At 37.0% G+C, this 12,257-nt stretch overlaps 1 protein-coding gene across 2 annotated transcripts in view; it reads right to left on the bottom strand.

Moving 5' to 3' along the window:
• The window catches only part of LOC130610622 (methylglutaconyl-CoA hydratase, mitochondrial-like), a 50,491-nt gene that overhangs the window by 10,014 nt on the left and 28,220 nt on the right, over nt 1–12,257 (bottom strand). Inside the window, exon 4 of one of the 2 annotated variants that reach the window (XM_057430653.1) lies at nt 7,442–7,528. The exons of the other annotated variant lie outside the window; for it this stretch is intronic. Coding sequence (XP_057286636.1) covers nt 7,442–7,528 — 87 coding nt within the window. The remainder of the gene's footprint in view (nt 1–7,441; nt 7,529–12,257) is intronic. 2 annotated transcript variants of the gene reach the window in all.

The raw sequence follows: 12,257 nt of genomic DNA on the forward strand, positions 1-12,257 counted from the left end.
TGAGGTCTCCACACAGCCTTCTCTTCTCCAGGCTAAACAGCCCCAACTTCCTCAGCCTGTGTTCATAAGAGAGGTGCTCCAGTCCCCTGATCATCCTCGTGGCCCTTCTCTGGATTTGTTCCAAAGGCTCCATGTCATTCTTATGTTGCGGAGACCAGAACTGCACACAGTGGGGTCTCATGAGAGCAGAGTAGAGGGACAGATCACCTCCTTCGACCTGCTGGTCATGCTCCTTTTGATACAGGCCAGGATACAGTTGGCTTTCTGGGCTGCGAGTGTACACTGAAGCCGGCTCATGTTAATTTTCTCATCTACCAACACCCCTAAGTCCTTCTCCGCAAGGCTGCTCAGAATCTCTTCTCCCCCCAGCCTGTAGTTGTGCCTGGGATTGCCTCGACCCAGCTGTAGGACCTTGCATTTGGCTTGGTTGAACTTCATGAGGTTGGCATTGACCACCTTTCAAGCTTGTCAAGGTCCCTCCGGATGGCATCCCCTTCCCTCCAGCATTATCAACTGAACCATACAGTTTAGTGTCACTGGCAAACTTGCTGAGGGTGGGCTTGATCATCAACACATCACTGACAAAGTTTAACAGCATCAGTCCCAATGCTAATCCCTAAGGGACACCACTCATTACCTGTTTCCACCTGGATATTGAGCTGTTGACTGCAACTCTTCGTGTGCGGCCATCCAAACAGTTCTTTATCCACCGAGTGGTCCATCCATCAAATTGATGTCTCTCCAATTTAGAGACAAGGATGTCGTGTGGGACAGTGTCGAACACTTTGCACAAGTCCAGGTAGATGACATCAACTGCTCTACCCCCATCCATCAGTTCTGTAGCCCCATCACAGAAGGCCACCAAATTGGTCAGGCAGGATTTCCCGTTAGTGAAGCCATGCTGGCTGTCACCAACTATCTTCTTATTTTTGATGTACCTTAGCATGGTTTACAGGAGAATCTGCTCCATGATCCTGCCAGGCACAGAAGTGAGACTGGCTGGTCTGTAGTTCCCTGGGTCTTCCATATTCCTCTTCTTGACTATGGGGGTTATATTTCCCTTTTTCCAGTCACTGGAAACTTTACCTGACTGCCATGATTTTTCAAATACGATGTACAGTGGCTTAGCAACTTAATTTGCCACCTTCTTCAGGACCCACGGATGGGTTTCAAAAGGTCTCATGGGCTTGTGCACGTTCAGGTTCTCAAGATGCTCTCGAACCAGATCCTCTCCCACAGTGGTCCTAAGGTCTTCATTCTCACTGTCCCTGCATCTATCTCCCAAGGTTTGAACTGTGTGGCTAGAGCACTTGCCAGAGAAAACTGAGGCAGAGAAGTCACTGAGAACCGCAGCCTTCTCCAAATCCAAGGTAGCCAGTGCTCCAGTTTCCTTCTGGAGAAGGCCTTCATTATCCCTAGTCTGCCAAGGAGAAATCATTTCAGTCACAGTTTTACATTCTACTTCTATGTAAGTTGATTCTTTCTTAGAGAGCATGCAAAATAAAATTCAAACAACAGCACAACCATAATCTCTAAAAGCAGTGCATACCTAAGCAAAAGCTGTGTTCAGTACAAGAGTTCAACATCCTATTCTGAAGTCAAAGTCTAATGTTGGGCGCAAGCAATGAGCCTAGGATTTCTTCAATAGAAGAGCAACATAATATTTTCAGTACCATGCCAGGAGTTTCTAACCTTTGAATACCAATTTGTTCTAGGAACTGAGCCAGAGACTTGAAGCAAGGAAAGCAAAAGCTAACAAACTATTCCTCCTCATTCAGAGGTTGAAACACACAATTTCAAACTTGCACATGGCAAGGAAAGGGTAGAGTTTCACAGTGCATCAAACATGCACAATATAGCTCCCTAGACAAGGAACAGAAGCCTTGGATATGAAGTCATACTGGAGGCTGGTTTTAACAATGTGCAAACTGGCTATGTTCTTATCAATAAACCATTTCAGTTAGCAGCACCCTCCTTTCGGTACAGTTTCTTCTTGTGTGAAGAAAATTAAAGAGCCATGTCCAGAGCACGGCCTCTCTTCCTTATAGAGCAGCATTTGGAATTACTATCAGAAGGAAAACTGAACTACAGCTGGAGCTATGTCAATCTTTTTCAAGGCTGTACAGCAGTGCCAGAGATCAAAGCTATGAATCGGCAATGCAAAGGCACCTCCTTCCCTAATTTTCAGCTCTATAAGGAAGGACTGTCATCTCATCCTAATATTCCAGTCCTCCATTTCTCATCATTTTTTATAACAGTTTTTAGAAAGTTACCATTATGGGGGAAAAAAGTGTATTAACAATTGTGGAAGCAATGCTGCCATATAAATAGCTAATAAACGTCTTGGTAAAGAAGTTTTATGTTGCATTCATTGCTTCTATAATGGTACAGAGCTTAGCATTGTGTTTTTTAATTAAAAACAATCCAATGCAATTTGACAAAGCCCATAACTTCAGCTCTGCAAAGACAGTACTGTCTATTTAGGAAACAGACAATACTTAGTCAAAGGGTATCTTAAATTAATTCAATGTTAAGAGAAGCAGTAAATCTACAATTGGAAAACAATCAAGAGCTCAGTAACCACTCAGAATGCTAGGAGTCTTGGACTGTGTTAGCTACGCTCTACACTTAACTGAACAGGCAACATAACGCATCAAGAGAAACACTGTGCAAAATCTCCCTTTCACAGTGTCAGCAAGGTAGGGCAACCACGATGCCTAACAATGGCTGCTAAGCATGGCACTGCTATCTGTATTTCCTTCCTCAGATATGATAACTACCTGTGATATTCCATTCAGCTTCCCAGTGAAGGCTTTTAGAAGTTAAAGCCTGTATCTGCTCTTCCCTGAGAGAATACCACAATTCTTCCCGCTGGATTTCCAAACTAGAGCACTCCATCACTGCTGCCCAGATTTACCTCCAGCACACACAGGAAGATTTGGCCAATGTTACATAAGCAGTCACTACTTAGAGTAGTAATCAGGTCTGGAGTGTTCATTACTAAATCAGGATTTTTAGTGTTAACCAAAGGTCCACAGGAACTCAAACAGTAAAATAAGGCACTGCTCTGACCTCAATGATGATCGATTCTTGCCTGGTTTTCAGACTTTACGATCAGAAGGTGAGCTGGTAGTTAGCAGACTGGAAATCAAATGAGACTTATATAATCCTTATCTCACTCTCAGGACCTCTTGAGATCAAGTTTTGAAAGCCTGCATTCAAAACCAAAATGTAGCACATCATGTAGCACAACCTAAGAATTTCCAAGGATGTGTGATCTTGTATAGTCAAAAAAAGAAATTTTTAGAGAGGAGACTGTTCTCCCAAATGATGAATAAGAGCACTCTCTTAGGTAAATCAAAAGTTTGGTGTTGACTGATAGAAACCACAATGACAGAAAATTGCTAAGGAAGAAAAAAAAAAAATCTGTAAATAGAAAATTGTACCTGCTTTCAAAAAAATAAAGGGCACACAATTAGAAATAAATGCAAGTAACTGACCACAAGGTGCTTTCATTCAAGATGCTCACTCAAACTGGACTATGTCAAAACTAATCATATCTGTGAAAATTATGTCTAAAAACAAATTACTAAATATCACTACTTATTAAAGTTGCATCAGAACTTATGACTCAAAATCCAATCAGATGTCTTAAACAAAGAAATCTTCAATTTTTTTTCCTCATTTGTGGGATTCAGGTACTTGCGCTATATTCTTCGGAACAGCTTTGCTAACCAATGGTGTTTCTCACATATTAGAGATTGGAGCCAAAAATTGCTCCGAGTAATTACAAGTTGTTGTGGTTTTTGCCGAGCTCAAACTCTTTGTGCAGCTTCACTTTTTCTTTCTGTCAAACAAGGTTTTTTCTACAGGAAAGTGGTTTATACTGCATTTCGCTTTATACCTGGCCTCAGTTTGTCTTCCAACTGAAATCCCAACCGATGACGTATACAATAGCAGTATCACAGCCTAGACCCCCATAGCCAGCATTAAGAACATGGACTTAATGGGAGTCATACCATAAATTACATGCTGAAGCTCTAACCCACAATGATGGCTCCTCCATCCCACCCTCAACTATCAAAAATAAGGTTTCTGGTAGTCAGTAACATGTGATTTTGTTCAGTCAAGACTGTTTTGTTGTGCATTGCTGCAAGATGTCTATTACTGCTTTTCTCTCCCAGTTTTTCAGGGGGTAAAGCCAACTCTTCATCAGAGATGAAGAACCTCAAGTAGAATATAGTAATGGACAAGTAGTCTTATAATTCCTACTACTGAAAAAAAAAAACCAAACCCTACAACAAAAACAAACAAACAAACAAACAAAAAAAGCCCCAATTTTGGTATAATTTCAGCAAAAGCAACCACTGCTAAAAATAGAGGCTGTTTTGATTTTTCCCGCCCTCAACTTAAAGCTCTAAGTACTGCAACCAATGGCTCAATACCAATTTTTTGAGCTCTTTTTTTAAGCACTTATTTTTATACCGAGTGATATTTACTGCAGTCTTAATACTTCACCCAAATTTAGCAAGAAGTTATAAATTAATCCCATAAAAATAAGTGCAGTATGCTTTTAATTTCCAGAAAATTCTCTCCTGTAGCTGTATTCCAAAATGATACTACAGCCTTTTACAAAACCACCAGTTTTTAAATTTAAAGGATTTTAAATGTACTGAAATTTACAGGAATTAAAGAAAGCCAAAGCATGCCAGTTCTAAGATGCTAAGTTTATCAAGTTGCCCAAGATGCAACTAACCTTTTGAGTATTTTCTCTAGAAAGATAACTTAGTGGTCTTTCTGAAAATACTGTTAAAAAGAAGTATCTCCTTACTAGGTCACACATCTGAATACAAATGCAATTATCAAAACATGACCTATTTCCAAAAAGCAAAAAGTAGAACAGATCTTAAATGAGATTACAGCATTAAACTCGGATAGAAAAAGAATAAAGTGGGAGATTGGAAACACTGTTCATTGGCCATCTAGCATTCTGTAGTGGCAACTAGTAATTTGAAAATTGTTTCCCCTCTTTAACAATCCCACAACATTCTGGTAGTTACTATTTTCAATATACAGATTCATTGCAGTAATCAAACACAAATACAATGTTCCATTAGTTCTACAAAAATTACATTCTGTAATACCAGATCATTTTTTCAGAAGAAAAAAAGAATTGAGAACCTGACTCACTATAAAATTAATTTTCACTTCAATTCATAAGGGCGTCACACAGCATGACAACTTGTGCATTCACCTTATTTCTAAAATCCACTTTTTTATATTCTCTACTAGAGCCACATTTTAAATTGCTCTGCAAAGGCCCTTCATTAAAATGTTAGAACCGTCCTACAAATACATTTACTGTTGGCATGTGCTCAAACCCAACAATACCTCAAAAATGTATGCTGGTGGAATACACCATGTGACTGAAAAATAAGAGCTACTTCTATAGTATGCATGACGAAGCATATATGATATGAAAATTGACCAATAACATTACATGTGATATCTCAATATTATTCTCTAATGCTGTAAAAAAAGCCTTTCAAAAATGAACTGGGAGATGGTCAAATATCATGTAACCATTAAAGAATCATCTAGTGACCATTCTGTTTAGGGTTTTAAAGCAGAAATGGCAAAATGGCAGGACAGAGGCAATAAGGAAGGAGGGATGGAGAAGGGGGAGAAAAAGGAGAAGCGGATGGGGAGAAAGACACTCCACCTATGAAAAAGCTTTGTTATAATATTGTTCAAGTGCTATGTTCAAATTCTTTTTCTTTTCCAACCTGCAGCACGTGTAATTGCTGTTTTACATTCCCTCACAAACCCTCCTACCTAGGTACTTCAGTGACCAAGATTCTCAAATATTAATTCCACTCACAGTTTCATGTTCCTTTCTTGAAAAAGAGATCAGAGATCAATGAATGAAAGTATTCACACTGATTTCCTAAAGCCTAAGTAATTCACTGTTAGCATGATGACATACTGCAAACCTTTTAGACAACACTAAAAATTTGCTCACATATTCAGTAGCTAAATATTCTCACAGTAACCTTAATGAAGTTGAAGATAATCAAACATTTGTCTTAAAGTCTTTTCAATTCTGAAGCAAAACAAAGCATCAAATCACTGTGTAACTTTTCCAGTCATTCAGCACAGAATGATGAATCCAAATACTTGTTTTGACTTTAGAAATTTTTGCATGTTAAAAAAATAAAAATTAGCTGATTTTTTTTAATATATATTTCCTATTCATTTAAAAATCCTAAAATACATTGCCCCTTCTTAACCATTAATAGCAGCTCAGAAAATATTTTCAATAACTTCAGTCCAAAACAGACTAAAAAAATATTACTTAGAGCTAAGGAAGCCTCCAAAAAATCTTACAAAGTAACTAACTAGAAAAACTTGTTGCCTCTTGCTCAGCATTCCAATAAAGGCCAGCATGAAATACAGTATCAGCGGCAGGAAATCAATTATGTATTCACTTGCTGATACTTCATGATTTTATATATTTATTGAAAAAGCACTGAGGATCTGCTTGGCCTCAGAAACAACACATTAATTTGAGGACACAAGTTATCTCCATTAAGTACTTAATCGAAGACTCGTTCACTTATCTGTCATTTACCTGCAAAATCATATTGGTTTCTTTGTTTCCATTCACAACATTCTGCCAAACCAAGATCTGACGCTGTTATCAAGGAAATGCATCTAAAAACATTCCCTAAGAAATTACTTCTTACTCAGTTTTGAGGCAGAATGTCAAGTGACAAAATAAATTGAATGTATACATTCATTGTATAAAATTAATTGCCTCAAACTTGGGTCAGTTGACCTCTTTCGACAAATTCACAATGGCCTGTTGAAAAACAATTACATTAAAGCTAATTAGCAGAGATGTAGAAACATAATGATGTGATGGTGAACTCATAATGTAAAATTTACAAAGAAATTACTATCCTTAAAAGCTGCTACAACACAATTCAAATCCAAAACTATTAACAGGTTTTACTAGACCAGAACAAGTGCATACTAAACAAAACGTTAGAAGGCTTTAGTAGCTAATTTTGTATCACCAGCTGATGTTTGACACGTTTCTAAAATGTATTGAAGACTGTATTAATTATACCAACCACAAGAATGCAGTAGTAAAAATGAAATTCTAAAGTATCTGGATGTCACTGAACAAATCCATCCTTTATGAGAACAGGGCATATCACCGCTCTTTCAGCCGAGACAGCTTTTTCTAGCATTCTGAAAAGAAGTCCAAACTCAATTAGGAACATTTTAAAAGAAGCAATGTACCATGATTTGTATTTATCAATATAAATAGTTGTGAATGCCTGTCAAGAATCAAGCAAGCAAGCTTATGTCCCTCTGATCTAGCCCTTCTCAGGTTACAGTTGAAATAACATTGTTCAAGGGATATGTTACATACCCATTTCATTGATAGTTGCTCTTGTTTTTGAGACAAAAGAGCTAACTTCACTTGAGTGCATTTTTGCTCTTTCTTTAAGGTCAGCACCTGAAAGTGACATTTCACATACACATTAGCAAGTTGTAAACGGTACCATAAACACATTTTCAGAGGTAAAATATTCCTGTATGCCAAAAAAAATTCAGTCTACTTTGAGAAAAGGACAGTTCAAATTGGTCACATTTATTTCCCACAGATTTCAAGGAAAACATGGACTATTTATCAAGGAAAAACAAAACCCAAAAATATCAAATTACCCACCACCGGATTTTCACTAAGTATATTCTTTCCGGTGACGTTTCCTCTTATACTAGAATAGTTCATGGATAATAGCATTTATGTTTTTATTTTCTCAACTGTGTCACAAAGTCTGATAAACCTGGGGTTTTATATATTGTGCTCTTATTATTTTATTGGTAGATAACTAAATAGCTAGAGTTCATATTTTTACATTAACAAACTACATTTATCTAAATAAGAAAAGAATCTACAGTGAACCTACTACCATTTTTCAACCCACTTTACTGAAATGAATTTTTTAAAAAGTTACATATTTTTTGTTCTTAAAAAAAAAGTAAATTTTAATCTATTTCTTTATGACTATATGAAAATAATGCTGTTTAAAAAGCACACTGTAAGAAAAGATGGTTACAAAAGTGTGTTTTTAAAAATTCACTGATACATAAGAACAACATCTCATGAATGTGTAAAGAAAAAGAGAATCAGATAGGAATAATAAAATAGCTAAATGCAAAGTAAGATAGGCAGCCAATCTTCCTTACAGATGAAGAATATATGAAAAATTCTAAATTTGCATATACACATTTATCCTACAACATTCCCGCAGCAACTTAACACATATCTTTTCCATCTGGCAAAAATGAACCTATAATCTCTTGGCATATGTTTGAAAAGGCTAAACATGGTATACAACCCATGCAAAAAAAAAAACAGCTTTATGTTTCTCTACCCTGAGAATCAAAATATTACCCATTCAGGAAAAAGTATCATTAATTTCATAACTCAATTTTAAATTAAGCAGTCATACGCTTCCCTTTAATATTTCTGGACTTAACTCATGCTAGACCCTCTTAACCCTCTTCATCACACACTTAGATATACTTTTGTTGACAGCATTATTGAAATTCAGAACTCTAGTCTAGCTCTGAGAAAATCAGTATCTCAATCTGACATCTTCTGACAGACATCCAGCTACTGGATTAAGGTAACATGCACAATAAAGCTACTCTACATCTCTTCTCTTTCACTATAGCCAAGCTCCTAATTTCATTAAGACTTTTGTTCTCCTCCTGTGCATGTTAATATAAAAACAATGAAGCATCAGTCCTGACCGCATTTCCATGGTTCCCACTAAATAATGTCAGGTTTAATTTACAGTATCAGACACCTTGCCAAAAGCTTCCAAACAACTTTCTAGGATATGCCACAACTAAAGACAATATGACAGACTAGTTGAGCAGGCAGTGTAAAACAAGAATTATTGTGGTCAACTGCAATTGTGGCAAAACTGCAATTGCTACCTTAGTAACTCACAATGAATGCATACAGAAATTGTGCCAGGAACCTAAAAAGCAAACAAAATTTGCATCCATAAATCCAGCTAGAACTCCAAATCATATAAAACTGCAAGCAAGTTCCAAAAATGCATTTTTGTACAGGATTCAGTAGCTAAAAGGAGCTGTATAAAACTTCATGACAAAACCTGCTGTAAAAGCTTTATCAGCAAGCATGCAAATAAAAAGATATCACTTCTCTGATATCTGTTAATGTCTGGGTCTAGCTTTTCCAACTCTGTCCAAAACACTGCCAATATGAGAAGAACAACAAATTGTGTGCTTTGTGAACAAGAAAACTGTACGGCTGAGCAATCTGGCTCAAAAGTTCCACACTCTGAAATCCTGTTCACTGGGCATACCCTTTGAAATATATAAAGAAAACTTCAAAAGAGAGACACTGACTCTAAAAAAATACCTCCAGTATTACTGTTTAGAAAATGTACTGTCAGGATAGGATTAAGGCAATTTACAGGGTTTGATTTATTCAGACTCATTTAAAAAAAAAAAAACAAAACTCAACCTAAAATAGAAACCAAATTCTAATACAAAAAATAGACAAGCTGCAGACTTCTTTCATTTAGAATATAGATTTACTTGAAGATATTTAAAGAAATTTATTAAATTTTCATCAAAGAAAGAATGATTACAAGGTAGCTGCAAATACTGAAAAAATATTTCTAGTACAATAACTAATCTTAGTGTCTTAACCAAGTTCTGTAGTCTTATATTTCCATTTTTAAGCATTTCTCCCTCATAACTGTCAAGGAAATGGAAAAAGTTTCCTACTAAAATAGGAAAGAAATCTTTCCTATTTTTGACCTCCAAAGCATAATAACAGTAACTTAAGACTTTTATGCAGAACACACACGTTGGCATCCTCTGGTTCACAAGAGATGGACCTGCCACATATTTAATACTTTTGCTCCTGTTGTAAGATTCAACCGCTGATCAAAGAATTATTGAAGAATTCCTAGATCCATACAGCAGGGAACTATTCACAGTTTTCTTCAAAATCTGTTCTTAAGTCAGAAGTAGGAAAGGTTAAGTTTCTGAATAGAGCTATGAAGGAAAAATAAGTTTCGACCAGAGACTTCTGCTCTCAGCTACTGAAACCAAAGATTCCTCCTCTCACCCCAAATTTCCTAGTTTAAAGTAACTGAAAACTGTATTTGCTCAACTGCTGAGAGCAACAAAGTAGCTAAGATTTTCAAATGACAAAACTCTGACAGAAAGAACCTCTGCAACTTTCCCATGGGCCACAGCTGAAATGCGCAGATACATTTGGCCTACCTGCTTCCCCACATCCACTCCCAACATTCTGGGGGCTGTACCTTACGTCAGTGATTCCACACCACACTGAACGCGAGGCTCTCTAACCTCTTCTACCCAAATATATAAAGAAGGGGGAACCTGAGCTACCAGTGAGCGGAGGCAAACTAACTGTTGCAGATTTGACTGCAAACTGCAATTATGTCCCCACATCCATCCGGTTTGTACTGAAGCATGAATCATCGTTTTCGCTGTATTAGGATTTCTGGCGTCTCAGTGCTTTGTCGCAGTAACCGATTTTCATCTGCACAAACATAGCAAAAGCTAGTCAAAACTGTGATTCTAGGGGTCATGCTCTGCAATTCTCACCTCTCTGCTCCCAGCACTTCAAAAACTCCCTTTTAAATGGAGGGCCATTTTCAAATTACTAGCTGTTACTACATGACAAAAAATTTGTAACAGTGAACAACTACACTGACAGTGCAATCAGCCACATCCTCATACAGCCACATTAGGATGAAGACAGGTACTCTTCACTTCTTGAACAACTCTTCTTGAATCAAATTAACCCACAGAAGCGCCACCTCCAAATTTACAAAGTGGTAGAAGAGAAGCACTTCCCTGCTTACCAGATACCAGCACAAACAGCAGACTTTTGGAACCTGCTGAGCAGCACATCTGTAAACTGGTATTGGAAGATCAACCCTTGAAACTACTGTGAGAAAGATGCATGCTCCTTTACATGCTACCTACACTTCTACTGAAGTTTGCCAATCCAACAGAAAACTTCTGTTTCTCATTTCCCCCCTTAATATTGGAAGAACATAGACAAGTTAGTTATTTCTTCCCTTACTTCCCATAAGTATAAAAACCCTGATGTAATCAATTAACTATTTTTGCAAGTTTTTAAATATTCAGCCACTCAATAGTCGGCTGTTGTACACTGTCAGTCCAGAGTTTCTGCAGCATGCGCCTGACTTATATTTCACAATGATGCCAGAGAAAACGCTTATTCAAGAAAACCAAGGGCAGTCCAGCAAGATAGGCATACTGCTGTTATTCACCAGAATTTTTCTGCCTATGTATCTGTATGACAAGGATGGCTATTTAACTTAGAGAACACACCAAAAGTAAGTAAGTTTTACAGTGATTACTCTGACCCTATGCCTCTTTCCTAATTTGGATATTTTCACACACTTTCTAAACAGAATTTATATACTGTTGAAAAGCTAAGTGTTGTGTTTGAAAAATCTGTTCCAACATCTTTGTATAGCCTCATTTTCCAAATACCGTAAACGCCTAGAAATTTTCTTGTACAGTGCTGTTCCATACTATGCTTTAACACATACTTCCAAAACACACCACAAAACATTTAAACATCATACTTATACATCATACCTAAAAATTTAACTTTACTCAATAAATATTTTTATTTAAAAATACATGCTTTAGAAATCTGGCACACCAAAATTGAACAGTGAGGTTATTCTACCAAGTGTCAAAAGGTTCCCAAAGTGCCTTTTCTCTGAGAAGAGGAAAGGAAGTGACACATCACAGGCATCTGAGGTAGAATAAAGTATTGCACCAATGTTATTTTTAGCTTGCTCTTTGATCTTGCTAAACACAGATCAACCAATTCTGTCAGCACACCAAAATTTCAATAAGGAAGTAATATGTGAGAGTATCAGAAGATATTCTTTTGCATACTCTGCCCAATTCCTCTGTATCTTGTTGCAAAAAACTAAAAACACTGGAAACTGTAAAGCACAGAGGCACCACCTATAATATGCTTAAGAATCCAAAGAAACAGGTTAAGGAGTAAAAAACTAGGAGTAAAAAATATGCAGTACCTTACCAATTAAAAGCTTAAGAGCTGCTACGTACCCACAGCTTATTCCTACAGAAAATAATTAAGCAGACTGTAAATTAAT

This window comes from Pezoporus wallicus, unplaced genomic scaffold, assembly GCF_028554395.1.
Source record: "Pezoporus wallicus isolate ANWC-B61680 ecotype Strahan unplaced genomic scaffold, APGP_CSIRO_Pwel_v1 contig_9510, whole genome shotgun sequence".
Taxonomy (NCBI): Eukaryota; Metazoa; Chordata; class Aves; order Psittaciformes; family Psittacidae; genus Pezoporus; species Pezoporus wallicus.